Source organism: Hippoglossus stenolepis, chromosome 6 (assembly GCF_022539355.2).
Source record: "Hippoglossus stenolepis isolate QCI-W04-F060 chromosome 6, HSTE1.2, whole genome shotgun sequence".
NCBI lineage: Eukaryota > Metazoa > Chordata > Actinopteri > Pleuronectiformes > Pleuronectidae > Hippoglossus > Hippoglossus stenolepis.
The window spans coordinates 11,203,162-11,229,600 of record NC_061488.1 but is presented as its reverse complement, the minus strand read 5'-3'; the positions used below and the strand labels follow the sequence as shown (position 1 = coordinate 11,229,600).

The 26,439-nt window shown below is 43.5% G+C and overlaps 1 protein-coding gene across 1 annotated transcript; it reads right to left on the bottom strand.

The window, feature by feature from the left end:
* Window positions 1-13,909: 13,909 nt before the first annotated feature.
* On the bottom strand, window positions 13,910-26,439 carry wnt5a (wingless-type MMTV integration site family, member 5a). The gene is made up of 5 exons (XM_035159969.2): window positions 25,305-26,439; window positions 22,148-22,296; window positions 19,627-19,874; window positions 16,387-16,679; window positions 13,910-15,801 (listed from the first exon to the last, which is right to left on the bottom strand). The coding sequence occupies exons 2-5, from the start codon at window positions 22,282-22,284 to the stop codon at window positions 15,343-15,345; spliced, it is 1,137 nt and encodes a 378-aa protein (XP_035015860.1). The 5' UTR covers window positions 22,285-22,296; window positions 25,305-26,439; the 3' UTR covers window positions 13,910-15,342.

Here is a 26,439-nt window from a genome sequence, read left to right as displayed (position 1 = left end):
TAATATGTATACCTGCTGACTATGGGCATCTATGTGGCAGCTTCATTTTAATATAATTTCCGATAAGTTTTGCATTGCCTCGCAAAACTTATTTGCCGTCATTTGCACACGTGTACAGTCAAAGTCTTGCTGTTATTTAACGTCAACATGGAGAAGGTGGGATTTATGACCTATACTTCAGCCGGCCACCAGGGTGGCTTCTCTTGTGGTGGAGCTGTCATCTCGTCCTTCTTTAAATACTGTCTACTGTCTCTTGTCACCCTTGTACTTATATCGTTGTGAGGACCATTTTAAGCATAGACAATAGAGTAAGGACATTTTTGGAAGGTGAGGACATTTTGACCAGTCCTCACTCTTTCAATGGGCTGTTTGAGGGTTAAGATTTGGTTTTATGGTTAGGGTTAGGGTTAGGGTTAGGGTTGCGATTAGGGTTAGGGTTAGGGTTAGGGTTAAACTAAAAAGACTCAAAACAGATGATACGCATCTTAAAATAGTCACAGTCTAAATAAATAGGTTCATATAAAGTGTGGAAATGGTGCATTAATCACACAGGATTTTACTTTTACCCCCAAAAGTATGCACATAAAGAGGTGATAGCCTGTTTAATTTATCTTCCTGTGAGTGAAACACTGATTCTTGAACAGAAAGTCGATCTCGTCCCTTTGGGGGAAGGAACAATGAAAAGTAAAATGGGAACTTTTTTGGCAGCATTTATAAATGCTGCCAAAAGTAGGGTTAGGCATATTGTTTGGATGGTCAAAGTTGGGCTAGGGATTGTATTATGCAAGTAAGTGTCCTCACTAAGATAGAAGTACAAACGTCCGTGCGTATGTGCACTGCATGAGGACACAGCTGGACCGGAGTGAGAATGTGAGTTACCTGATGATATGTTGTTGGATACGATCTCCTCTGTGCAGACATACCATGTAATAGATCATTATTCAACTGTTCCAAACCAGGTCTGTTGCCAAAAGTATTGAAACTGACAATGCAGCATTTTGAGGTCATTCCTGAGATTTCATGCGCGTCTCATTCCTGATCTGAGCAACCACACACAAAAACGCAGGGTGTCGCCTTTATTAGTCTTATTATCCACATTGATTCTTCTTTTTTCATTGGACCAAAAATCATCAAAACACTTCATTGTTCAAGCGAAGTGTTTTGGTTTCCTTCTCTTCCTCTGCATATGTATACTATAAGTGTACCTACGATGTTTCATATGTTGAACAATCTGCTACAGATACCACTGCAGAGTCTAAAATATTTAGTCACTCCCGCTAATGGCTACATGATGTTTGGCCGGTAATCCTCAATTTGTGTAATCTAGTGTGACGTTTCACAAGGTTTAAGGAAAAAACAACATCCCCTTAGCAAACACAAATCACAAATATTGACACACATCTGTAGAAACATCAGCAAGCAGTGGTGGTGAAAGCGACGGCTACAGTGTACTGGGTAAAAAGTCAAACTGTCAAGTGTAAATAGTCTTTTCAAAAATGATTCCAGAGACTTAAAAACACAGAGATAAAAAGGTATTTTACCCTATGGTCTCCTGTAGGTGTAATGAGAGAGAACTGAAGCTCTCAGCTGGTCTGGATAAGAGTGTCCGCTGAACACCTAAAATGTAATGTTTTCATAACATGAACTATGTTCTGTGATAAAACTCACCAAAGTTTATTTTTATAAATGTTTAATGAATACCCACTTCCCCCATTAATCTCCCGGCTAAGCACAAGAAAGATAAACAGTCAAGCTGTTAAACAGCTGAGCTGTCCCGCACATACTCATACCTTCTTATAAAAACCTGGACGGCCGATACGCACTCCAAACTTGGCAGACCAGTCTTGGACTTCGGTTGGAGGACTTCCCTTGTCTTTCTCTAGCCGTACTCCCTGTAGTTTTCTGTCTCTGTTTCTCTCTGTGTGTCTCCATCTCTCTCTTTCTGTTTTTGGAATTCACCTCCATAATTTATTTCATGCAGGAAAAAGACATTGCGGGCTCATAAATCAAAAGCACTTTATATAAAAAGAGATGAAAGCCGCCTGCATATGGGATGTTTTAGCTCACATTCTTAGCAATTCGACATGTAATAAAAGAAATATGGAATTTTCACCTCAGGTCTCTATCAATAAAACAAATGTGAGCGCTGAAAATGCTCTGTGTGCACACCGTATCGTGGCATTTAAACACAAGTTGATTTGTTAACCACAGGAGTGGGTGTCTAAGCTAGTCAGGCAAACAGAGTGCAAGTACAGTAACTTCGAGTGTGATCTACGCCCATGCACAGATAATTCTTATCATAGCAGAAATATGGTTTAAGCTCCTTTGAGGGCTCGAGTTCCCAGAACACTAAAAAAGGTTTGTGCACAGACAGGTTTATACTCTGATTGAAAACTCTTAAATCTCACACTTAAATCTTTTGCTCTGGACATCACTAGTACACATTTTTCGGTTTCTCAAAACAAAACCAGATAGACTAAATACGCTGCGGCTGGAAATTTCACAGCAACACATACAAGTTTCATGAGTCAGTCGTATTTCTGAGATGTAATCAAAACAAATTATATGTCAGATGCTTTTTTTGTGTATTTATGTGTGTGTGTGTGTGTGTGTGTGTGTGTGTGTGTGTGTGTGTGTGTGTGTGTGTGTGTGCGTGTACACTTAAATATGTATACCTGCAGCCTGAAGCCTAACTGGGCACTCTATGTGGCAGCTTCATTTTACTTTCCCCCTGTCAGATTGAATCCATCACTCTGCATACCATTTGACTTGTGACATAACATAACATAACTGCTGGCCCGCTGAAGCCAGCACTGATCACTTTAATCTGCGCTGCTGTTTGTGGGTTTTTCAAATGATCAGGTTGTGTGAGGCTGCAGCGAATTCCCCCCCGTGCAGAGATCGTGTTACTCCGGGACACCACTGACAGCCTCGACTACTGCCTCCTGCTCATTTATACTTTAATGGTGTTGGATAGTCAGTTAAACCTAAAAGCTGAATTATACAAAGAAAACACTTGATTTTCTAGCGATGTTAGGGCAAAGCCAGGGACATGGATTTTAAAGTATGGGAGAGGTTGAACATAATTGTCACTGCCACCTCTGCCTCCTGAGTCTGCATCATAGATCTGTTACCTTGAAATATGCCTCTGCAAGCTATGGGCTCATCCTAAACCCAGGCAAAGCTCAAGGCCATGTCTGTGTGACTATCTGTGAGTGCATGTGTGTGTGTGTGCACTTACAACTATGCAGGGTGATGATTTGTGTTCTCTTAAAACCCCCTGTGCTCAAGGGAAGGGCCATATATTACCAAAGAGGAGAAGACAACCATGTCCTTCTCCTGTCTCTACCCCTCCTCAACCTTTCCCTTTGTCCCCCAATCCTTTTTCTCAGAACAGCACAAGCTTGAAATGGCAGAATATGCGCTTAACATATTGTACCACGGATGTTATGCCGTCTGGCTTTTTAAAGCGGAGTTTGCTGAATGCATTTGATGTCGCGTTGACAGTTGCAGAGATATTCAAAGGCCAAAAAAAAAAAAGTGTATCTCTGCTATGCTGTGAAATAAAGATCTGTAGGATTTCACAGTAAATGAACAGTAAGAGAAGTATGTGAGTTGGTGGCTGCAGCAGGTTAAGTTAGTACACAGTCTCTCCAGAGCTGCAGAGCAGAGGGACAGGTCTAAAAGGAATGTCAGTCTCTTAAAACCCTTCGGGTAAGGACTTAGGAACCACGGTCTGACTGAAAACACCTGCACCCTTTACAGACCAGTGTACAGGGAGTTTCAACATCCTGATCCAACATACACATTCATGAATGTACGCTTTCACACAAACACACATGCATAGGCTAAACACACATGCGCACGCACACGCAAATATGCATAAAAGCCATTTGTGCGCACACACACACACAGCAACACAAAATTCCATATAAACGCTGCATTTACTGCATAGCTTGTGTCATCTTTTCCACCCTCTCAAACATCGGCAGCATTTTTTGTGTCTCTGCCCTCAATATGTAAAGTGCAATGAAATACTATCCACGTGAGAGGAGATGGACAAGATCCAAAAATGCTCTACGCATAAAAAAAAAAAAATCTGCTCTGCCTTTTTTCTTCTGTGGACAGTGAGTTATTTGTACAGGTCTGCAGCATGTCTGCATGCTTGCACTGGACTGTCGTTGGGATGGGTGACTGGTTTTACTGGTCTAGCTCTGGTTCCCTCAGCAGGAACCGCGGGAGAGGGGCAAAGTGAGCGGAACAGCAGAATTGGGCGCAGCAGGGAAAAGGTTTTCTCCTGCATGGGCAGATCTGTATGTTGGGCCTTGCAGGTGACGTCTTCATTATTGTAGCTTGGGGAAAATCCTATTGAATGCACAGGAAGTCTTTAGACATAATTCAGATTTATTAAGCCTGAGATTTCCTCACAACGTTCAGATGCAGGCTTAGTCCGTGCATCGTCAAACTGTAATACCTGGCTCCTCCAGACTTTGATTTCAAACAAATGTGTATGAGACACTGTCTTTTCTTATGAATGTTGTAGATATTATTATTTTGTTGATGTGCTTTGCTACACACGACACCTCTTGCACCTCTATCCATCCTGGGAGAGGGATCTCTCTCTGAGGCCTCTGAGACAAATTGTGATTTGTGAATATAAATAACAATTGAAACGATTGATAATTCATCACAATAAATTCTGCAGATAGATTCTACATATGAATATACAGAGTCAATTGGCAAAGGATAACACTTTAGGGCCGGGGGCCCCTGGTCTCCATTTCTCGTTTGACCAATCACGTTTGAGCAGGTTTTGGTTGACTGCAGGTGAACAGTTTGTGTTGGGAGCAAAAGAGACAGAACACATATGATTGACGACTAATGCATCAACCAGAGATTAGCTCCATGGTATAATTCTCAAATGCATGTTTTAAACAGACATCAGGGAAGCTGGAGACAGAATGGCGTTCCACCAACCAAGATGATTTTTGCGTAGCCTGAAGAGAAAGCCTGATCAATTACAAGAAATCTCTCCAAAATGCCAGAACCCCCTATTATTCATTATCGATAGAAGAAAATTGGAACAACACCCAGGTTCCTCCTCAGCACTGTAGCCAGGCTAGAAGAGAGTCATAGCTCTACTGATCCACTATGCCTCTAACTCTGAGGAGGATTTCACGAGCTTCATTAGAGCCACAGCTCCACTGATGAGACCGGCTGGTAATCACACACATAGCTTTCACAGACAGTGACAGCTGGGCCTCATCCAGGATCCACCCTGGACCCTGTAGCACCCGACGGAGCTGCTTGTAAAGTGCAGACTGGATGGGACCAGTGCCATATATTGTTTTGGGTCTCACCTCTCCCTTTTCCTTTCTATTCAGTTTTCTGTATAAACAGGAAATCATATTTCTCTTTGTTGTCATCCAAAGGAAAGCTCGGGAGAGCCATGGGGGAAAGTGGGAAGAGCCTTACAAGGTGCTGTGCGATAGTAAAGCACATAAAGCGGGAGAAGTGAGACACTGGAGGAAAATACTGGCACCGGATATTTCCCCTGTTTTGCTGCAATGGTGTATATATTTTATCCATGTTGTAAATTTTATATTTGATATCTTTGATGTCAAAATGTCTCAACTTAATGTATTGTCCATTAAAAGTTACTGTTTTGCCTCCAAAACCAATCTGACACTCTTTCAGGTGCTTTGCTCTGCTTACGTTCGACTCGTCATCAATACATTTATCAACGGAATCCATTAGAAATGTACAAATTATAATTTATATAAAAATTGTGTTAGTGCTGCACGCTGGAAACCAGTAGAACCGGATGTGCTTTCAAGGATAAAATACTACGTTTCGTGCATTTTACATTTTCAAACTTTAAACATGATTTTTGTGCTAAGTGCAGTTGCTGTTTCATCCGGTTTGCTGTGAAATCAGCCTCCGCTTTGGTAGCGTACGAGCCTGAGTGGGAAATGTCTCGAGCTTCCATATGATTTTAAGGTATGTATTTCCCATAGAAGAGATAAGTGGCCTCTCTGAGCTCTGAACTCAAGTGAGACTATATGAATTCAAGTCAAAGTATAGGAGCTCTCTGGATTCAAAGGCACAACGTTATTCTCCATGTCAGTAATGAATCATGTTTTCCATCTCTCAAGGATGAATTCTCCGGAGAAGTTCACGTATAACGAGGTGCGCTGTTGTCTGGTATGTGCTCATGTATCTGGGGGAGTGTAAATATGGGCTTGTTAGTGGGTGTGTACTTGGGTCGGAGAGTCTGAGAGACCCCAGAGAACTTATTTTCTGGGTGTAAGACCTGGAGCTCATCCTCTCTTTCTGCCTGACGCTGTGGCCAATCACAACCTCCCCCTGGGTTCCCTCTGTAAGCTCGACGGGGCTTGAGAGCCACTCCGCTTGCTTGGACATACACACACACACACACACACACACACATCACCAGCCCAGTGCCAGAACCTATTCATCAGGCCCTCATAGCCGGGCCCTGTCAACCTCCAGCCCCAGGCCTGTAGGCCTCAATCCAGGGGCTCGAGTTCCGGGCTCCCCGCCAGTCTGTCATGGTGCTGGGCCACCAGCCAGCCTTCCATCAGCTTTGATGTGAGCTGGATAACCAAGCGGCCCAGGAAGGGTGGCCCCTCAGCACAGGAGTTACACAGCACACTGAGTGGGTCAGTGAGCTACCATAAGCATTGAGCATTGTGCGTACACACACACATGCACACGCTAATAGACATCCCCAAAACATGGCTTATGGAAACGTTCGATTTTTTTATTGAAGTTTCCATTGCACATGCTTCTTATTATAGAATTAAATTAACGCTTGAAATAGTTTGTATTCTAATATGATTAAGTGGGCTTAATTGTTTGATTTGGAGGCTTTATACAACTCTACCTAATTAACATCGCAATAAATACATGTTTTTTTATGGCTCCACATGCAGAGCTATAATTTGTCAGATTTTCATCATGTTGAAGACTGAAATATGGGGTTTTATGGAACCGGGGGCCCAAGAGATTGATTACGCTGGAGGAAAACAGGCGAAAGCAATGAGCTGTTGAATTATGTCGTGTTTTAAAGTAGCGTGCCAGCTCTCATCTGCATAGACAGGTTAGCCCCACTCTCTCCCTCGCTCTCTTTCTCACAACACATAAATACCCGCAGCCACCCATGCAACAAAAACTCACATTTACACTGTCATGCACACCACAAAGACCCTCACAGATCTAACAACGCAATGTGCAACACCCGGTGCAAAAGATGTCGGTTGAGTGAAATCAGCATTCCTGCTTCAGAACAGGAACACATTGATACGAATGCCTGTGCTGATTGATTGACAGTTGTTGCATATTTTCAATGTGATGTGAATTATGAAGGGAAAACTTGTGGTATTTCCATCTAATCTGAACCATAGTTTTGCTAACCGTTGTCTGACCTTACGATTGTTCGGGGGGGAAGTGATTTGACCAGAATGCTGGACTGCAGCATCGCCTCATATCTTTTGCGGCTTCTTTTGTTGTTCTTTTGATTTTATTCCCCCTCTATCTTACTTTCGCTTTATCTCCTGTTTTTTGGGGGTTTTTTTCACTTTCTGTTTTATGTCTCCAGGAATGTTTCTGAGCGGCTCCTCTGTCAGCTTGTTAAACAAACTCATTTAGTGATGATGAGAAAGAGCATTCATCTCGAACACTATGCTCTCGACGGCTGCACAAGTGGATCCGCCAGCTCCGCTTCGCTCTCTCGCAGACTGAGAGGTTCTTAGGAGAAGCTGAACAACAACTTCTAAATCTCCCTCCCAGTGTTTATCTCTGGGTGTGGCACTAAAATCAACAGCAAAGGAATTACTTCAAAAAACTTATAACTGCAATATTTTCGAAAAAGACTTCCTCGCCAAATCAGACAAATAAACACGACATACAATATGTGGGAATAAGGTGGCCTTTCCGAGCCCCCCTCTGAGTCAAGTCAAAGCCAATAGGAAGTGTGAATGTTCCATGAGCAGACAGAGGGCCTTACAGAGCCATATTCACCTTTAAAAAGGTGTTAGGTTTATTGGATCTAACAGGACATTACCTGCGTATCCAGCTATTCCATTTTTCCATCTGCACGCCGTTGATTCATTAACCACAAAGACCTCAGTGTAAAGGCCCTGTTTAAACACCCTATTTCATTAAGTGCTTTTTAATGAGGGCACTAACTAGCCCGGGTGTCAGTCATCAGGAGAGAAATGGCCAAAACTGTTGGAAAAATATGTTTTCCTTTGGTCCATTACATTTTTTTCTGTGATGGTAAAAGTTATGATGGGTGTGTGTGTGTGTGTGTGTGTGTGTCTCTAGTTCTCAGTCCGAGCGCATCCTGTGTGACCTACGTGGGGGATTTTTTAGCATTGCTGTTTCTTACTAGAGGCAGTGGCACGGCTCTCCCTGTTTCACGATCGCATGACTGGGCCTCCGTGCTCACTTGCAGTAATAATGCGGTCCATTTGCTGTGTTTGTTTTCAACACAGAGGATTAGTTTTTCCGTTTCTCTGGTTTATTTGACTTGTCTTGAGACAGTGGCTCATCGTCACCCAGGACATAATTCTTGGCGCTCGGTTTTAATCCATTCAGAGCTTCAGATTTTCCCCATTGTGCATTTTATGTGCCAGACTACACACCAGTCTCACAGAGGTCCAGTTCTTCATATCAGTCTGAGTTGATTAATTGCCAGCGACTCTGAGGATCCCTCTTAAACCCGAACTTCAACACTTCACTGATACGCTTCATTAATACGGATTTTTTAAAGCAAATGACTTCATCTGAGAGACCAGGAGCGCATCAGTCACTGTCTGTGAGCTTCCTCTGCCGTTTCCCCTCTCTGACCGTTTTTGTCTCTTACATTTTCACTCCTCACTGCGATGAGATTATAACGAATTACATCAATTTAGGTGATATGATGTCATGTTGTTGTCGTATTCTATAGAGAAGAGAGAACCGTTCAATCTGAGACTGAAATTAGTGAATTTATTTTGAGGGGACTCTGACTTTTTAAAATGTATTATCAAGGATATATTTACCTCTACCAAGGAGGTTATTTTACACAACAACTAATGAATGGATTTCCACAAAACTTGGTGGAAAGATGTGGTGTGGATCAGAGAAGAACCCAGTCAATTTTGGTATGGATTCGCATCAGAGGGTGGATCCAGGATTTTATTTTGTTAGATAGTGCGTTTTACCACATACTTGTGACTTTGTGAAGAAACAATACAGAGAGTTTATGAAAACAAATCTGGAGAGTGCACAACAGGTGAGATTTTGTGCAGATCTGGATAATGATCAAGATTTTGTGAATGAAAATAAGTATTTTCAGGGGATTGATCTTTATTCAACTTCTGTACCGTAACAAATATTCCTTCAAACTGTATGGGAGTACGAATATTTTGCCTGTGTTTGATGTGAACAGTTTCCAGAATATTCCTGTGTTCACGATAAACGTGTATATACATGTATATTGAACGTCTTGATAAAGTGGCAATTCAGCCTATGCGCTCTCTAAGTGTCCTTCTAGTTTCTACTGTACACCCAAGTGTTGCAAAACAGGAGTTTCTTATTAAAGATAATCACCAGTATATACTTCTCTTATGGCTTTCCCAAGTAGCTCATAGTCTCTGACAGCGTTCCTGCATACGTCAGGAGTCTGTTGCCTTAAATGTTCTGTTAGCCGTGCAGCACAAGCTTTTTTTACACTCATTTCCATCATCTCCTGTATAAAGTGCCGAGCTGTGATAGATGTATTGTAGGTGTAAATTTAGTTCTAGACACTGAGGACGGAAAAGGAAGCTCAATAACTGCCGTATGATACTTTAACCATAACTGGGCAGAGCTGCACTGATGTCGGAGCAACCCCAGGGGCCCACTTTAGTGTAATCCACGAAGGCTTAACAGGCTGACAGAATCACTCAGCTACTGGCTCTGACCTGGCACTCAGCTCCCTGTGGGGCAGAGCTGCACACACACACACACACACACGCACGCACGCACACTTACACACGTACACACACACACAAACACACACATCACCACCTCCGCCTCCGCCAGAGAAGAGGAGCGATAGAGAAGATCCCATGCGATGACAGTGAGCGTGTATGTAACCCACACTGACTTCGAAATGGAGTTGTACGAGGGCAGAGCAGTGAGACGACAGAAACGCGCAGCATCGGGGTCTCTTAGAACAACAGATCAGATGTCAGAGCGCAATAGTCCACAGTCAATGTTTACCTTTTTCATGAGCGCTCTGCAAAATCTATTAACGTGCAGAAAAACTTCATTTGGTAGAACGGTCATTCTGTATGACATTCAAGACAGAACGCCAGATTGTAATCCTTTACTGTCATATGAAGGTGAATATGTTTCCACATCTGTGAGTAATAAAGCGAGATGAGCTGCAGTGCACTATACAGTTCTGCTTCAATGCTACGCACACACACACACACACACACACACACACACCCCAATATGTTCCTTTACATTTCCATTTGCAGATCTCTCCTGGGACATTCTCAATTCTTCTGGTTTGCAACTGCATTTTGTAAATCGTGATTGTACGACATGGGGCTAATTCATAATTGAGTAACCATGGTAACCGGTTCATCACAGTATATGATAAACTTTGCAAATAAAACTTATTAGGATAGGGACAGTAATTGAACTGACACACATACACACGTGTACACACACACACACACACACACAAAAGCCTCACTCATGCACATTGAGAAACTGCGACCTCTATGTTTAACCCTTCTATTTTCAGTCGCAGTTGTGCCCCATTGAAACAACTTGTGGTGCGAGTGGTTTCTTAGGGGAGGGGGGGCGGCGGCACCGGGATGGAACTGGCAGGGACAGCGAGGAGGGGGGGCCGGAAACTTTGTGGCACCGACCCATCCCTCTGATCCAGTGCAGACTGTTTGCGACGTCACGGTGCGGTGTCCTGCCCTCTCTCGCTCTAAAACACACAACCACAATCCCAAATAGCTCTAAATGCAGCCCTGCTGAGTGCTCGCAGTTTGGCCCGGTTTGTCTCGCTTTATGAGAGTTTTACAGTAAGAACTGGCGAATGGAACAAGCTCCACTTTTGCTCGGAGTGATGAGCTTTGCCAGAGCTGTTGCACTGACAGCTCTGGAGCTCTGCTTGCTGAGGCTTCTGGAGCAACGAAGCTAACCATCAGCAGAGAGAAGGTGTTTTATGTCCAATCGAAGTTTTCTGCAGTGATCGTCATGTGTTGCTCCAGGCAGAGTTTCACGGAGCTCTGAACAGGATCGAGACTGTTTCTATGTACCCCGAAAACTCCTCAGGCCACGGTGTAGCGTGGTTAGAATAACACGGCACGGGCGAAAGTTCAAGCTGAGGTTTTGTTTCACAGATGGTAAAATGTGGGCTAGATGTATTACATCAATATGTGAAGCATAGTATATTTCCTTTACAGTAGAACATTGGTTCAGCCTTTTCCACAACAGGAACAGAATCAACAAAATATTTATGAATCTATAAATTTGCGGTCAGCAGATCTGGCTTCGGCAGCGGGAGGTTGCCTCATATCAACCAGCTGCTTTGTTATAGGAAAACCTATTCGTCCTGAAGAACCTCAGAGGAATTTGAGCGCGGTAGAAGTAAGAGAAGATGTAGGACCACTCGGTTAGCTGTGTTTTATGCAGCCTGTTCTCTCCCTTGTTGTAATCATCGTCTTTGCTTGTCATAAACCCTTGAGCTCTTTGCATTTTTCAACATTTTGACAATGTGAAACCATCAACGTTGCTTCTGGGAAATAAACCATTCCCGTCAACATGTGTTTTTGTTTATTTTCTGTGAGAAAGGGAGATTATATGAGGAGGAAAATATGAGCGCAATGTGAGATAGATGGAAGAGGGCTACATCTTAGACAGGCTGCTGTTTTCTTAGATTAACTGTGAGGAGCAGACGACAAAGAGTTGCCAGGTTTTACACCGCCTCAAAATGTCTGCTGCGCTCCTCCTCCTCCAAAGTGTGGGTGCAACTCCTAAAGCTACTAAGTGCTCTTGTGGTGCACAGTTAATTGTGTGTGCAAACCTAAATCACAACCTTATCACCCTGTGACCACAGCCACAAAAAGACGGCGTTATTCTCTGCCGAACAGGCGTGTAAACATTTAGTCGCCCACATCACCTATGAAGCGGGAGGTGGGAGCCTGCCAAAACAGTTTTTTTTCCCCTCGACGTGTGTTGTTTAAACATCTGGAAGTATCTGTGTGTCTTTCTCTAAACGAGTGTGTCAGGTAAGTCATACCTGTGCACCTGCGGGTGTCACGTTTCGACCCGCCTGCAGCGCACCTGGATTTCTGTTTGTGCCGCAGCCAGGAGAGTCGTGCTGGTGTGAAGTCGGCCATCACTCACTCACACATCCGAGGAACCTTGTCGAGCGTGTGCGAGTATTTCTGACCTTCATGCACGTATGAGACACACAGTTGAGGGAAGGGTGATTTCATATCCTTATAAAACTCGCTGTTGACAAGAGGGTTCATGTTTATAAAACCTCTCTCTGTCTTTGTCTCCTCTGAGGCTTTTTAAAAAATGTTTATCCTCTTTCAGTTTCTCTCCCTCCTCGCTAACTTTCTATCTCCTCTCTTTGCATATTGGCCTGCGTGACACCAATCAGAAATGTAAACACTTGTCATGATGTAACACGCTTTGTGCAAGTGGGTGCACATGCAAGTACACACATATGGGGCCAATTGACAGGGTCACATATGGGATGTGCTCCTAAAGTCAGTATCATTTTACCAGTGTAAATATTAGTCAATGTCAGGAGCGTTTACACTGTAATGGAAGTCCTTCAGCTCTACTTTCCTTAAAGCACTTTCTCGCTGCTGCTCTCCCTCGGGCCTCCCCTCTCCTTATTACTCCCCTCTCATCCAGCCCTCATGCAGTCCCCCGTTTCTCATTACCCAATCTTCTCTCCTGGTCTCTGCGTCTCCTCTTGAGCTCCGGCAGACTCTGACAGGGCCCAGTCGTCTTCCAGACAGCCCCATCCCCCACAAGAAATCCCCCTTTTCTTATTCTCCAATATGATTAATCATTCCATTAACTGATCCACTGTCACTGGATTGTTGAAGGGCGCTTAGAATTCAACCTCGACCATCCCCCTGAGAGACACCAAATCTCCAGGCCATCTTCCAAAAGCTCTCGTCGTCTTTGTTCGCTCCGAGCCTGAAACAGCTGTCACCCGACGTGGGTTTGACCGTCTGTTACTAAATCTGCCCATGGGTGAGGAGCGAGTGAACGAAGGTTAAAAAATAAATAAATAAATAAATCACTGAAATGTTCGATTTAAAAAAAAGAAGAAAAATAACTCTAGCTCATAGTCTACAAAGATGCACACACCTTTCATGAGGATACACTTTTTTTTTGCAATGTACTAGGAAAAACAAATTGCTGGAAGAACTTTAAAACATTATTTCAATTGGTCACAATTAGAAATTTTGTAATTTTCAGATTAGAGTTAAGAAAATATATTAACTCAGTAACTAATTTTAATTTGAAATTTTGTTTACCATTAACTTTTTAACCTTTGGGAGTCCAGGGCTATTTTGAAAAATTGTAAAATCCCTTTGATTTCGATAAAACAGTTTATCAGGCCAATGTTGGGGATATTTTTTCATCACATTTCTTAAATGACCAGATAACATTTTTTCAAGCTGTGATGTTTTCAACCCTGCACGTGATTTGATCCGTGTCAGCATGATAGCCAACTCCTGAGAGTTCAGTTGGTAAACACTTTTCTTTTTCCAGTGTATATCTTGAATGGGGGGAAAAAAGGTCCGTCCGGAAATAAAAGGATAAACAAAACTTGAAGAAACACTGTGAGCGACTACTCCTCCACTGGTTTTACATTTGATATTTATTGAAACAAAGTAGAGCATTGAGCCAATTTCTAAAAAGTAACAAAATATCAGCTATAACACATTAAGTTTAACAAACCTCAAATTCATGGAGAAGCTTATAAATATACATAGTTGGATTGGTAGAAATAGTTTGTCTATTGAGAATCATCACAGGGACAGTGAGCTGTTAACTGAGTGGTTTTGGAAATTTGTGGCATTGATAAAATCTGAACATCTGTGACACGTGTGTGTGTGTGTGTGTGTAACGGTAAAGCTCAACATGAGTGAAGAAAGTGTGTTTCCAAACAATAAGGTGCTTTTCCCTTTACAAAAGAAACAGTGAAGAGCCGCAACAGTGAGGAAAAAAAACAAATTAAAAAGTGACTCTGAAAGTTGATGTCCGACAAAATGTTGATCTCAGACGCGTTTCTGTTTTAAGTTTAAAAAGGAGGATCTGGTTAAAGAAAATAAATACAGTTTACTGATTGGCTGGATAGACATACTATATACACAGAGCATTGAATATTTCACCACTGTAACCACAACATTGCCCATATATATTCAAACCATGTTAAGTATTGTAGAATAATGTTAAATGGATAATCTGAATTAATATGGAAAAGAATGAAAAGCTATAATATTGATATATTAGCTGATGCACTGTAGTAAAAAACAGCTGAACAGACACGTACAGACAGGTTTAAGCCTCTGTATCAAAGTGCATAATGGTGGAGGGCTTGCTGCAGCACCTGGGGAACTCTTAAGGCTTCTGGGACAGCTTAATAAAAAGGCCCATACCCCGAAACAGCCCTCTTACTGTAGCCACTGTACTCCAAGAACCAACAGTGATGAGAGAGGGGACAAGAAGACTTCGGTGTGGATGGGAAGGCTGGTTTGTGGACTGGGCCCCACGGAAACACATCAGTCTCTTACCAACATCTCCAAACAACAAACCAGGAACCTCTTATTCAACTGTGCCACAAATATCAAACTCTACTCTCGTTAGGAAATGGGAGGCACCGTCCAATTTTGCAATCAGTGTGGCCCATCTGACAAGAAAAGTGATGTTATTTTGAAATTAGGAAATGGTGCGGATGGAAAGGAGGAAAACTTCCAGCCACTTTTTAGGCACTTGTATGGGTTTAAAATCAGCTGGTGATGACTGGGCCAAAATATAACATAACAATCTCAAAATAAATATTTCACGATACTCTCAGTTTCTGAAGACATAAGATTTTTTTTTTTGAAAAAAAAAAAAAAAAAAGAGTCAGTCTTTTTGCAATGGCATAATTGTTTAACTCTATAAATATAATTTATATAGTTTCTTTCTTCCATTCTCTCACTGTGTGCAACTCCTTTTGCTCCTCTGCTCATGAACACACACAGACGGACGCCCATCGTCTGCAAGCAAACACACAGGCAACGCTCCTTCTCACTTGCAGACAAATTGGTCTACGATTTTGGTGCAGCGCTTGCACTTGACGTAGCAGCACCAGTGGAACTTGCAGTGGCAGCGCTCCACTATCTGCGCCTTGAACTGGTCGTAGCCGCGGCCGCAGCACATCAGCTCGCAGCCATCCATGCCCTCTGACGTCTTGTTGCAAAGGCGTCCCACCGTGCCCAGGGAGCCCGTGCTCTGGTTCTTCAGGCAGTAGTCTGGACTGGGCTCGATGTACACCAGGTCGTGGCTCGTCGGAGCGTTGAACTTGTTGTGCATTTGCACCATCTTTCCACGCATGTTGAGCTTCATGGAGGCAGCACTGTCGTACTTCTCCTTCAGCGCGTCACCCACCTTGCGGAAGTCAGCCAGCTGCAGCCAGCAGGTCTTCAGGCTGCAGGAGCCCGACACCCCGTGGCACTTGCACGACACGTGGGCAAGGTCCGACACGGTCTGAAAGTAAGTAAGAGGGGAATGGAAAAAGGGAAAATAAATACTTGGGTTACATAAAACTGCAAAAAAAACAACATCCAAATGTTTCATATTTCTAATTTGTCCTGGCTACATAAATATTTGCGCAATGAGCTGTTTATGATCGTATGAAGCGGTAATTTGTCATAAACGACCAAATGATCCTGTCAATGTCTCCACTGGTGCACTGAATAAAAGACGTTGTCCACTCATTTGTCCTCCTTGAGAGAGAACAGCCTGGCAACAGATATCTGCTATTACGTTTTTCCTTTGAGGTGGTTTCAAGATGTTTGGAACGGAAAAGAAACCCCAGAGCTGCAGCTCCAGTGACTCCATCTCCCCACAGATCAAAGCCTCAGGAGGGGAGAGCAGACGGAGCTGTTGCACACATGATCAGCTGAGACCTGTCTGATCGACCTGGACTGTCTCACCTCCAAGCTCCTCTTGCTCTTTCTATCACTGGTCGGTCTCATTCTGGGGCCTGGAGCTTATCCCTTTCTGCTCTTATCTGGTGACATCTGAAATCCCTTTGTAAGTGTGTTTGTGCATGTAATCCCGGTCTCTCACCCTCCGTCCAGCCTCGTTATTGTGGAGATTCATCAGCAGCCGCGCGCTCTCATACGAGCCTTTGGGGTAGCTCTTCTCTCTCTCGCGTGCGTCCACAAACTCCTTGGAGAACCTGTAGCCGTAGTTGAGGTTGTCTCCACAGCCGCCCCACAGCCAGTCCCGGGGCAGATCTTTGGGGCGAGCCGCACGACTGCACCCACAGCTGGAGAGCTCCCCTTCTCTGCAGGCACGGCTCACCGCGTTCACCACCCCCGCTGCGCTGATGGAATAAGTGAACGCCGTCTCTCGGCTGCCTGTAAACACACAAAACAAAAACAGGAATGTCATATCAAATCTGACATAATAAGAGTGAATGAGAAATGTGAGAATGCAGTTTTATCATTTGGCAAAATCCATCCTTGGTTTCTTTTTTTTTTTTTTGAATAGGTCATGCATGTGTATTTAGTTTATAGTGAATTTGTCTCACTGTCATTTTGCTTTAAGAATCTGCAGCGTGTTATGATATGTGATGTCATACGACAGCATTCACCATACACTTAAGATTACAGAGCACCTCAGCCAAGTCCTGCAGGCTCCTCATCACCAACAGTCTGAACAGTGAAATCTGGTTTGCTGTTATTGGGCTTCAGCCAGAGAGAGGAGAGCGCCCTCCAGTGACACACATGCCTCTTAACAAGCAGCTGCCATCTCACCCAAATCCAAAGTGACAGGGACTCTTGTCACGACAGCGATTCTGGAGCCATCGCTCGTTAACTCCCACTGTTTCTGCCCCTCGCATTCCCTCTATTGAGACAAGAGGCTGGGAATCTCAGTAGAACCACAGAAAATCACATGTAAGCTGATTTTTCTGTCACCAAATGCTCTGTCCATTACTATCAATTACTGTACAAAGCCACAGTCTCCACAGTTTCCAAGAGGAAACCAAGATGAGGAGATAAGCAAAGAAAAAAGGAAGCAGCCAACATGAGGCCTCGCGTTGACATCGAAGACAGGGGTTGCTACAAAATATAAATGCACCGCTCGTATACCTGCTGGGCTGAACCTTCAGAGAGAAGGCTTTAATGACAATAACAGACGGACAGGGAATGGGAGATGAGGGAGGAGAAAGACAAGATGACTGAAAAGATAAGTCAAGAAAAAGACATTAAAAGGGGGGGAAAAAAAGGAAGCAAAATGGAAAAGAGGACACGTGCACGCGCTTAATATCACAGGGAAACTCTGGCAGGAGCTGATCAGAGAGGGGTTGATTTATTCATCCAGAACAATCAGCCTGAGGATATTGGACCGAATAGGACCTGAGGACAGACAAAGGGATGTCTCCCAAACTGCAGCCGCCCTTCTCCTCTGTACTCCACCCTGGAGCCGGGCAGGGGAGGGAGAGGGTCCGAAACCAAACCACGCCAGCACCACCTGGAGCTCAACTTTAAATCACCCGGCAGTGTCCCGAGCCAGCAGACAGACAGTAAGATGGGTGTTCAGACGGACAGACGGACAGTGCGAGAGGAGGACGTGTTTACTTGGCCCAGAGCGGCCTGAGATAGGAGCGACGTTGAGGAGGGAGAGGGAGGGAGAGGAGCGGCGGGAGAGAGCGGCTGCTGATGAGGTTTCTATGAAGACTGATCTGTGGAGAGGGAGTCGGCAGCACCAGAGACACGGACCCGGCTGAATCAGCAAGAACGGAGCGAAAACAGACCCATTCACTTGCAGGGAATATAAACAGTCAACTCATGATCAACTCATCTAAATTTTTAAAAATATAAAAAAACAAATGCTAACTATGAATGCAAATTGTTTTAGTTATGCATCGTCTACCCCAGTATAAAGCAAAGTCAGTGAAATGTCGTTTTTAGTTGCTCACATTATAACGGCAACTTCTCTTTGCAAAAACAATGTTTTACTTCATTACTTCTCACTGTGATCCGTTTTCAGTAGAACCACATTCTACCAGGAAAAAAAACAAAAAAAAGTGTCACCATGAAAACAGTTGACAGCACATCGTGTGGGTTACCCAGAGCAGTTGGAACGTTATTTCTGGAAAGCCAAGTTGCTGCTGTGTGCATTAAATGTTATTTTTACAGCTCCGAGCGCCACAAATGAAATTCCGTTCCATTAATTGTGTTAGGGCAGGAGCAGAAATCTTAGAGAGATGGATATCTCATTATCTGGACAAATGAAAAAGCAAAACATTCTGAGTGCAGGTTGAGTGGGTGGGAATTTTTTTTCCCCCCTTTCTTTTTATTTTTTTTTAGGAATTTGTGTGCACTGACCCTTTAAAGAGAAACAACCTGATAAAAAAACGCACATCTCTCTGTGTGCGTTACTGAGGAGGAATTTGAAAGAATCCAAAAACGTGAGCACCACAAGTGCTGACAAAATGGCATCTGTTCAGATTTTGCCACGATGCAGCCAGACCCGCTGCAATGATCCCAGCACGGACATTGCATAGATTCGTTGTAATTCAGCCGGAGAGTTATGGTCAATAAATAGTAAACCACCTTTACATTAGCCCCTGAGGTGAAGGCAAACATCCAAAGAAAACTAAAACAAACCATGGTACATGATAGGAGCCAGGAGTGGGAATCACTTTCAAGAGAGGATTGTCAAAGCCCTTGATTTTTATATTAGAGATCTGAACACGCTCCATGAACATGAACACGCACACATCCATGTACACTGTAATGTCTGACAAGGTGATGTATTGGTGCATACACCCACTGCACTCTTATTACTTATAAATACATTGCAGCTACAGTCCAGCTCTGCAGAACACGCGCCAATGTGTGTGTGTGTGTACACAATTGTGTATATATGTGCATGTATGTGTGTTAGATTGTCTCCCATTCATCAGGGGAGAAGCAGATTCTCTGCCTCCCTCCTGCTCCATGTCGGGAGCTGGTTGAGCAGGCCAAAGCCACATGTGATTTATCCAGCAACCTCACCCACCAACTATTCCCTCCACACAGCTGCTGAGAATCAGCAGCCCCATACATTTCTCTCACTCACACACACACACACACACACACACACACACACACACACACACACACACACACACACACACACACACACACACACACACACACACACACACACACACACACGCGCACGCGCACGAGGTGGAAGAATGAATTAAGGCAAGATATGTAATGCATGTGTGTATGAATGTACTGCAAACACGTGCATGTGTTGGCGATTGTGAAAACATATCTAAGGTATATGTGATTTTATTCAATTTCTTACCTATTTGCATGACCCGTCCAAAAACAGAAGAGTTGTCCACTGTGCTGCAGTTCCAGCGCCGATGTCTGAACTGGTACTGGCACTCTCTGATGCCCGTCTTGGCCCCCTCACCGATGTACTGCATGTGGTCTTGGTAGAGCTGGCACAGCTTCTTCTGGCCCTGTGACAGGCCCACCAGCTGGCTGCACAAAGGCTGGGCACCGATGATGTAGGCCTCTGGGATCAGTAAAGGGTTCATGGCCAGAGACCTGGATGAGTGAGACAAATAACACAGTTGTTTTCACTCGTGAGCCATAAAAAATAACGTGTATGGCAAGGTTTCTGGCCAAATTCACAATCAACAGCTGCTTTCTCCTGCTTGTGGACGGAACTGCAGAATGTTAATCATTGAAATGAGAAGCAGTCACTGGATGGAGTGAAACTCTGCACACTTCTCCTGACACTACACTACAAATGTGCCATTTAGGGCCAAGAGCATATGATAAATGGAAGCAGAAAGACGGGAGTAAGAAAGAGAAAAGAGGGAATGAGGAATATAAGTAAAAGAACTGGGTCAAAAGATTAAATAAAAGGAAGAATTTAAAGAAGCAGACGCTTTGAAGCATTAGCTCCCAACCTAATTTACTTGTAACAGCCAGTGCCTGAAAATAAACCCTCGCCACAGGTTGGATATTATATCTCTGAGCTGTGAGCATTTTCAGAAAGAGTGTGATATTTTCTTGCTAGGAATGTTGTGAATCATTTATATTAGATAATGTAGGAGGCCGAACTCTACAGTATTTTACAAAAACGTAAGATGTAAGAAAAGTCCGAAAACATAGTTTTGTGCAGCAGAAATGTGAGTTTTGTTCTGTTTCCTCGAAGAAAAGCTCACAAACCCTCCAGATGTATCTTGTGGACTCATGATGTCGTTCCAACTTTAGGTCAGAAACCACTGTCTTGGGTAATATTCAGCTGACTAAGCTCGTACAATGCCCACTAAAAAGAAACAATATATTCCTACGTTGTGCTGAAACGTTCGTCATAATTCATGTTTCCTCACAGACAGCTCTCTCAGCCATGAATTCTGTGTAACCTTTTGAAGAAGGGAAATAAAAATGAATTCAAAGGGGGAAAGAGACGGAGACAAACACAGTTGAAAGAGAGAGAGAGAGGGAAACACTAGTATGAGCATCTGGTTCCAGGCCACAGGACAATTAGAGCAGCCCATCCCCGAGCCCCAAGAGAGAGACAATTAGCCCCCAGTGTAACCTGATCAACTGGGGGAACTCAGCAGCGAGGGAACGCAGACTGGAAACACACACACACACACACACACACACACAAACATATGCAGACTTACACACAAGCACACGGAGGAAAAAAAAAAAAGAAATCAACATACACACGGTTAGTACGCTCGGCCTCTCACACACACACACGAGCAGACCTTCTGCTCGGACACTCTAAATCATTCACACCTGCGTGTCCTCTCAAAGAGGAAACACAGACACACACACACACACACACACACAGTCTGTGCTCCCAGCAGAGCTTTCCAAAAGGCCTGTGGTAATGTGCGACTCCTCAGCTGGGCCCGTAATCCAACTCATTACTGGACCTTTAATGTAGTCGCCTACTGAGCCGAGCCCATTAAACTATGTTTATCTGTTGAAATCCTCTTCAAATTAATAGTTTAAATTATTATTTTCATATAATTGGTCCATCACCACATGATGTCACCACTCGCTTTGATCTGCGTTTCTGAAGTAAATAAAAAGTCGTACACAGGAAGTGTGAGTTTACTGTAAATGCTTCATGATCTTCCACAAGCACTCAAGTCGGCATATACAAATACAAGTGCACAATTAGGTAAAGAAACAGAAAAACAGCCACGGGATGTAAGGAGTTGTGATTTGGTTGAAGTAGTGCTTCTATGGTGACTGGTAAACAGTCTTTTCCACTATCACAACTTCAGCATGCTCAAATATGGACTTTTCTCCCAATGGCAGCACAACGCATGCGTGTGTATATACACATGCACCCGTTCAGTCACACACACACTGTGTTCGTGTTTGCACATATTTTGACGCCGACTCATAAACCACAGCATTTTATGTTTTCTATAATATTCATAATTTTGGTTTGGCAATAAGCGAAGAAAGAAAATATGGAAGAAAAAAAAAAAAGGTCTTCCTGAAAAAGTTAATGTGGCACAGTCAGCATGTTGTATTACTTCATATGTGGTGCAACTGAAGCTGAGGAGGATCATTTAGCAAACATGCACACACAGGCCTGAAATCAACTCCGAGTGAAAACGCTTTTTAAAAAAAAAAAAAAATCAATGTCAATCTAAATGTTTTGCTTCTTAGACTCTCCTTTTTACAAATGGGATTCATGTAAGAGTGACAAGAGAAACTGCATTTGTAAAAGCCGACAATTTAAACTCACTATATGACAAGTACACACACACACACACAAAAAAAGTGCAAAAATGACACACAGAAATACTTCATATATGGAGAGAAAAATGAATGCATACCACCACGAGTTGGCCTCCACCACCACCTGCATGAGGAGTGTGAGCAGAGTGAGGGCAAAGACGCAGTGTCTGGAGTCCAACACGCTGCCAAAGGGCCAGCAGACAGGCCGACACACACACACCAGCCTCAGGTTCATACTGCCGCTGATCTGAGGGAGGACAGAGAACAGGATGCACGTCAGTCTGCCTGTCTGGACGTTTCGTCTCTCACACACAGTTTATTGTGCATGATACAGGGGGGGAAAAAAAGACAGGAGACATGCAATGTCAAAATGTACGATGGGGAATGCAGGAGAAATACTTTCAGCAATGTGCCTCTATATACTGAAACTCTCTTTTGCAGGACTGATATTGCGTGTGTGTGTGAGTGTGTGTGTGATATGAGTGCCCTGAGGATATCAGTGCTTGCTGGGACGTCATTTGGCAGCAGGTCTGAGTGTGAATCACATACGACTGATAGACGAAGAGCTGGAGAAGACACAATGACCATGAAACGCCAACTAGACACATTCCTGACAGTTCACTTTACTCAGAGAGAAACGCACAAAGAGAAAGATACAGAAAGAATGAGAGAGGCCACAGAGTGAGTGTGTGTGTATGTATATATGTAATTGTGTGTGTGTGTTTGGCCAATACCTTATTTTAAACACATTTCAGGTTACACATTTACTATTGATATAACCAACAATTATGATTATATTTTTACTGCAAATCTGATTCATTACAACATTAGATCTTCAACATGCAGACATTTGAAATAAAACCCATTATTTGTTCGTATTTGCACCATTTTTAACCAATGGCAGACCTGATCAACTCCTGCTGACAAGATTTGATTTAGTTAATTTCTGTAAATAAGAAACAGGCCTCTGTGAAATAATAATACTGTCACACAGATTCGTTTTTAAAGTCGTTTTCATTACAGTTAATTGCAAACATCTTAATAGGATTTAGAAGAGAACACAAAACGCATAAATTACTTTAATTCGTTTTCTGGAACAACTATTAGATATGAAATTTGACAAATGATGAAATACAAAAAAAAATATTGAAATTAATATTTCATATTCAGCTAATTAAAAAGGAATGTGGATCGGCCATTCAGGAGCCACGTCAGCGGGTGACGGTGCCTGATGTTTTTAAGAGCTCAACTTTTTGAAAATCAAAAGCAATTACAAGGTGGGACCAAAAAAAAAAAAAAAGAGTCAAAATATGTGCAGACAACTGCGTGGCTCTTGGTGATAGAGTCTGGCCGCCATGTAGGCAGAAAATGAGTTAAAATAATTACCCTTAAATTTCCGAGTTAAACCGACGTGCCAGCCCCCGAGTTGGGCCGTGTGTGAAGTTTGGGTCTGAGAGCAGCTCTAATTTGTCATGCTGCGTCATTTTCCAGGCTTGTGTCGTGGGGACTTGGGCCCTGCCTAATACTCATTAAAGACAAGGCCAAGTTCACCATCATTCACCCAGCGCCCGGGTGCGCGCACACACACACACACACACACATACACACACATACACACACACACACACGATCATATGCTTTCATTTTGCCTCAGTAGAGCAGTTGCTGAGGTTATGTTATGTTCCTTGCACCTCATCCAGATAAATTAAAGCGATGGTCCACAGAGGGCGGCGGTTTGCCACTGATTTTAAACCAGAGCTGGAGCAGCATGCGAACACACATTTTAATTCACGGATAATTAACATTGGCAATTTCATATTAGCTCGTGCGCCAAACTGGATGTGCCGCATGATTGTGCGTAATCATATTTGAATGAACCGTCACCACGGCACAGGTGCGCGCAGTTTACGAGTCTCGGCCAATCAGAGGAGAGAACAGTAAGAATTCGTTTTTAAAGAGAAACAAGAGTGTAGTCTATTAATTATGAATGAATATCTCATAAACTGGTTTTATTCGTCTCGGCGGCTGCGGATATTCAGCCCTGCGCGTAACTCACGATTTGTTCAGCTCAGATATAAAACCAATCCTGCGTTTGGCATCTGCAGTGAGCGCTGCGTAAATCCTGCGCTCCGTGACCCCTGCAAACGATTTGACCCGAGTGAAGTATTCACGGGACCTGAGCGGATGACTGATGACTACCCTGCGGATTTCTGTCGGTGGAAGTGGCATCAAATTGAACAAATTACAGGGAGAGAACAATTAGAATGTAGCATCGTCAAAAATGATAAACCCATCGGGCGCTGCTGTTGCACAGGATCATTGGAAAGGGCGGTTTCAAAATGACTTCATCCATTAGGATCAAACCTGCGCAGAGAATACGCAGCCAAACGCTTCTTTGACGATAAGAAAATGGACGTAATTATTTAACCTTTTAGTCAAATGTGGGCCGAAATATTTTTTCTATTTCTTTTTTATTTTCTCTGTCTTGCACCTTTGGCCAAAACGATCTAAAATATTAGTACAATAAAATACAACGACCTAAAACATAAATTTTAGGAACAAAATACTGTAAAAATGTGAGCAGAAAATCGTGGGGTGCCAAATTATGGTAACTTTTCATGATTGACTGGGCCAATTTGAAGCGATAATATTTATAGTAGCCAGTGGCCTGCATTTTGAAGCCTTTGGATAAACGCTGACATGGATTTGAATAGGTTTTTTCTTGTGTGGATATTGATGTGTGGGTGCAAAAATTCACAGAGCAATTAAATTATAATTGTTAAATAATAACTGCGCGGCTCTGTAATTTACTGACAAATCTGTGAACCATTATCTGCATTTAATAGAGTCAAGGTGCGGAGTGTCTTTGGCTGCCTGTTAAGCCAGGAGAGGGAGCCAGGTGCACGGATTTGAAGCGGAGACGCAGCACAAAGAGCATTGTCTGACTTCACATGGGTCCCGTTAACAACAGGACACTCACAGCAGGGTGTTTTTTAAATTATCCGATATATTAATTCATATAAAATGACTTATTGTAGCCTATATTTGTTTCTGTCTTGCAGGACGGTGACATGTGGATGACAGGCAGAGGAGAGGGGGTGCGGGGGCTCGTTTCACACATCACATCTGTCAAGAAGTTTTATCCAAATCCACCAAGGAGCGTTAGGATCCACACAAAACACATCGTCCACTGTTACTTAAGTTAAAACTGTCACTTCATGGAAAACCAGGGGACATGCAGGCTTCTATACTCACCGGTAGGGATCACAGCCCGTTAGAAGTTGTAATCCACTTTCTGCAGACGATATCAAACCAATAATCCCAGTGCAGGCCAGGTGGATTTATGGTTTCCTTCCCTTGCTGCAGCGAGGAATAGTCTTGTAGTTTTATGTTGCTCTTATCCAGGTCTCTTGGGAGGTGCTTTGCTCGGGTGAACAGACTGTGAAGCTAAAGTTCTGCAGGTTTTGGGGTGTTTTGGGGAACAGGGATCAGCGAGTGCGCGATATTACGCACAAAGTCCAATGACGTGTGGGGCAAGGGATCGGTTCCTTTAACCACTCAGTGTGCGACTCTGCGGGGACTATTAACACGTAAAAAAAAAAAGGAGCAAATCTACGGCAACCCAAAGTGCAACCGGCGGAAAAAGTCGCATATACTCGCGTGGATTATCTTCTAATTGAAAGCGGCCTACTTTTACAGTCCCTATCCAAGCGAAGCCTGCTCCAGATAAACAGCTAAAACGGAGCAAAACAAAAAAAGAAAACACTGATGCAGATTAAATCCAGCCGCTGACACGCTCAGGTCATCGCGCGTTTTCTACCTGCGGGCAGATCCACACGGTGATCCTCGCCACAAACGACTTGTCAATTTACCTTCCATTCTGTGCGAAAAAACCTCTGTGACAATCCCTCGGCTCGATTTCAGAGTCCTCACATGCGGAGCAGAACGTCGTCCGCCTCGTATAAGAAGAAGAAGAAGAAGAAGAAGAAGAAGAAGAAGAGGAGGAAGAAAAAACAGATGTAACAATTAATCGGCTCCAGACAGTATGCTCCAGAAAACTTTCCGCGCCGACTATCTCCAAACAGTGCGGCTTTGGCGAGAGCGCACGGTGCCGGGGGGGAGGAAAAGAGCACGGCGTGTGGACAACAAGCGGCTTCGCTGCGGCTCCGAGTCTGTCGTCTTCCCACACCGTGTGTGTGTGTCGGTGTGTGTTGAAGTGCAGAAAAGTATCCGCCACTATCCCTCCTCTTTCTCTCTCTCTATGTCTCTCTCTCTCTCTCTCTCTCTATGTCTCTCTCTCTCTCTCTCTCTCTCTCTCCCTCACCTGCCTCAGTCGCCTCCTCTCACAGACTAGCTCACCGCAGCGTGGATGCGCAGCGCAAAACCTTCA

Bases quoted from the DNA above. Each gene is read 5' to 3' on its own strand.
- wnt5a (XM_035159969.2), bottom strand. From the start codon at position 22,284: ATGAACCTGAGGCTGGTGTGTGTGTGTCGGCCTGTCTGCTGGCCCTTT. The intron at 16,680-19,626 runs GTAAGAAATTGA...GTGTGTTTACAG, and splicing joins TGGACGGGTCATGCAAATAG to GCAGCCGAGAGACGGCGTTC. The intron at 15,802-16,386 runs GTGAGAGACCGG...ACTTACTTTCAG, and splicing joins ATAACGAGGCTGGACGGAGG to ACCGTGTCGGACCTTGCCCA.